This window comes from Castanea sativa, chromosome 11 (assembly GCF_040712315.1).
Source record: "Castanea sativa cultivar Marrone di Chiusa Pesio chromosome 11, ASM4071231v1".
In the NCBI taxonomy this organism is placed as follows: domain Eukaryota; kingdom Viridiplantae; phylum Streptophyta; class Magnoliopsida; order Fagales; family Fagaceae; genus Castanea; species Castanea sativa.
The window spans coordinates 32,776,175-32,779,395 of NC_134023.1; the positions used below are offsets into that span (position 1 = coordinate 32,776,175).

At 36.8% G+C, this 3,221-nt stretch overlaps 1 protein-coding gene across 1 annotated transcript; it reads right to left on the minus strand.

Moving 5' to 3' along the window:
• Positions 1-1,020: 1,020 nt before the first annotated feature.
• LOC142616374 (uncharacterized) lies at positions 1,021-2,972 on the minus strand. The gene is made up of 2 exons (XM_075789241.1): positions 2,270-2,972; positions 1,021-1,766 (listed from the first exon to the last, which is right to left on the minus strand). The coding sequence occupies exons 1-2, from the start codon at positions 2,970-2,972 to the stop codon at positions 1,021-1,023; spliced, it is 1,449 nt and encodes a 482-aa protein (XP_075645356.1).
• Between the last annotated feature and the right edge of the window lie 249 nt (positions 2,973-3,221).

Consider the following 3,221-nt stretch of genomic DNA (forward strand, 5'->3'; position numbering starts at 1 on the left):
CTGCTATCTCAAGTGATGAGAATCAACAAGCGCATGTTCCTGTTAAGCCTATTACAAGAGCAAGATCCAAGAAGATCCAAGAAGCACTTAATGGGCTGATTCAAGAGATTTGGGCTGATTCTAACGCAGGATGTTCCAAGCATGGCCCAAAGGAAGATGAAAGTGTATTAAATTTAATTCAAGTTATTTAGGGCTGATCTGACTTAATTGGGAGTGATTTATGGCATGAATTAATGGCTGATTGACTTTCCAAATTTCCGTATCGATTAAGGCAGATTTTTTCCTATTTTGGATCTGCTAATTTCAGACCAAATCAGCTTTTATTTAGGGTTTTATTATTTAGTACGTTTTTTAGGTATTTTCCTTGTTTTAGGTGCATTTAATGCTTTTTAGGTCAAACTTGATTCCTGATATGGTAAGGTATCAATTAGGAGTTATTTTAGAATATATTTTCTTGTCTGTCAAGTTTTATGGAGCCCTTAAATAGGCCTTATGCTTGTAAACGTTTTTCATATAATATTATTGAATAGAAATTAAAAAAGGTGAGTCTTTGCTCTCTTTTGGTTCTTCAAGAACTGTGAACTTATCAAGGATTCTTCCTTGTGGCGTTCAAACTTTATACCTTTGGTTCGTGATTCTTTATAATCATTGGGTCAAGGTCAACTTATACCTTTGGTTCGCGTTTCGATTATAAACGTTGGGTCAAGGTTTCTATCAAAAATCTGAATTTTAGCTTTCTTGGGCAAGTATTCCAATATTTTTGTTGGGTCTCAAAGCGTGTCGATTGAGGTTTGCATCATTTGGTATTAAATATTCCAATATTTTTGTTGGGTCTCAAAGCGTGTCGATTGAGGTTCGCATCATCAAGCCACTTTCCAAGACAGATATGGCTGCCAATATACCTTTCCATGTAAAACTCCCTGACTTTGGTGATGGAGCATCCAAGAAAGGTGTATTGGGAAAGTACTTTGATTTGTAGACCCCATAGAACAAGGAGTGTGTTTTTTTGAGTAGCCTTCATTATTGTTTAGCCAACATGGCTAAGTTGAAAGAATAGAGATCCCGAAACCCAATTCCTTCCATCGACTTGGGCATACAAAGTTTAGGCCAACTCAACCAGTGTACTTTCCTTTCTTGTGTCTTTTGACCCCACCAAAGTCTACTCATCATCCCTTCAATATCTTTAAGCAAACCTTTTAGTAGCAAAAAACATCCCATGGCATATGTGGGGATTGCTTGTGCAACTGCTTTAATCAAAATTTTTCTTCCAGCTTGAGACATCATCTTTTCCTTTAGTTTACTCCAAACTCTTTCAATGATTGGAGCAAAAGCTGCTTTTTTGCTACGCCCCACTGTACTAGGCAACCCTAAATACTTCTCATATTCTAGAACTGTCTCTACACCCAATGCTTGTTTAATTGATTCTTGAGTCTCTAATCTAGTGTTGCTGCTAAAGAAAAGAGAAGTTTTATTAGCATTAACTTTTTTTCTCGATGCAACCTCATATAAATTAAGCAAAGAATTGACTTGTTGGCACGCCTCTACTAAGACACGATAAAATAACAAACTGTCATCAACAAATAGGAGATGAGAAACACAAGGACCACCTCTGCTAGCTACCACTCCTCTTACAAGTCCATCTAATTCTGCCTTTTTGATCATAGCAGTAAGCCCCTCAACAAAAAACAAAAAGAGATAAGGTGATGGAAGGTCACCTTGTCTCAATCCTTTAGAAGGCAAGATATAACTTGTAGGATTGCCATTAACTAAAACAAAGAAATGAACAATTGTTATGCATGCCATTATCAATTGCACCCATTTTACATGAAACCCCATTTTCTCCATCACCCTTTGTTAATAGCCCCATTCAACATGGTCATAAGCTTTGCTTATGTCCAATTTAATAGCTACTTGACCTACGTTGCCCCACCTTTTCTTTTTCATGCTATGCAGAGTTTCATATGCAACTAAAATGTTGTATGTAATTAATCTTCCCAGGACAAAAGTGCTCTGAGTATTAGAATTTAAATTTGGGAGGATGAGCAGCTAGTTGACTAACATTTTAGATATGATTTTGTATAGCACATTACATAAGCTATGGGTTGGTATTGTGTGATTAATTCAAGGTCTTTGGTTTTGGGTATTAGTACTATGTGGGTATTATTTATATTTCGAAGTATAATTCCAGAATTTAGACATGAAAGCAGAGCATTAGTTACATTAGCATCCACTATATGCCAAAACATTTGAAAAATGAAAGCGGCCATACCATCAGGGCCTAGATCTTTTGAAGGATGCATCTGAAATAAGGCGACTTGAACCTCTTGTGGATGAAAATCTCTCACAAGCCAATCATTCATCTCCTCAGTAACCACTCTAGGAATATGAGCCACCACTTCTTCAATGGCATTCAGATTTGAAGATTGGAAGAGAGTTGAGAAATGTTGAATTATCACCCTTTCTATATCTCTTTGTTGCTCCATCACAGTACCATCCATCTCCTTTAGTGAGACAACTAAGTTTTTTTTGTCTCCTTGAAGATGCCTTCGCATGATTTTTTTTTTTGAATTATGATCACCTTCACGCAACCAGCTGATATAGGATCTTTGTTTCCAATAAATTTCTTCTTTCTCAATTAAAATATTAATTTCATGCCTACGAGCTTCACATTTAGCCCACGATGAATCCTTGTTGTTTTGCTCTAGCACTTGTAGCCTATTTTGCTTTTCCTCAATCTTTTTGCCTTGGGAACACATTGAATTTTTACTCCAAGCTAACAACCACTTCCTACATTCTTTTATTTTGTTACGCACCTGGAACATAGGACTTTCATTGAAGGAAACAGACCAAGCATTTGCAATTGTATCCTCACAACCTTCATCCTTCACCCATGCTTCCTCAAAACGAAATCGTTTTTTACGCATCCCAATTTGAAATTGAGATTGCCTTCTTAATTGCACCCCAATGGTCATGTGATTAGAATTTGAAAACTTAAATGATGAACTTCAAAGTGAGGAAAAAGATCATACCATTCTTGGCTACCCCATGGTTGAGTCTAACATATACTCGATCTTGTTCATCTCTCGGATTGCACCATGTGAAGCGAGCACCTTTAAAACCCATGTCTCTTAATCTGCAATCATCTAGCGCTTCTCCAAAATTTGCCATTTGCCACTCACTTCTTAGTTCCCCTCCTTGTTTTTCATTCACTGAAAGTATCT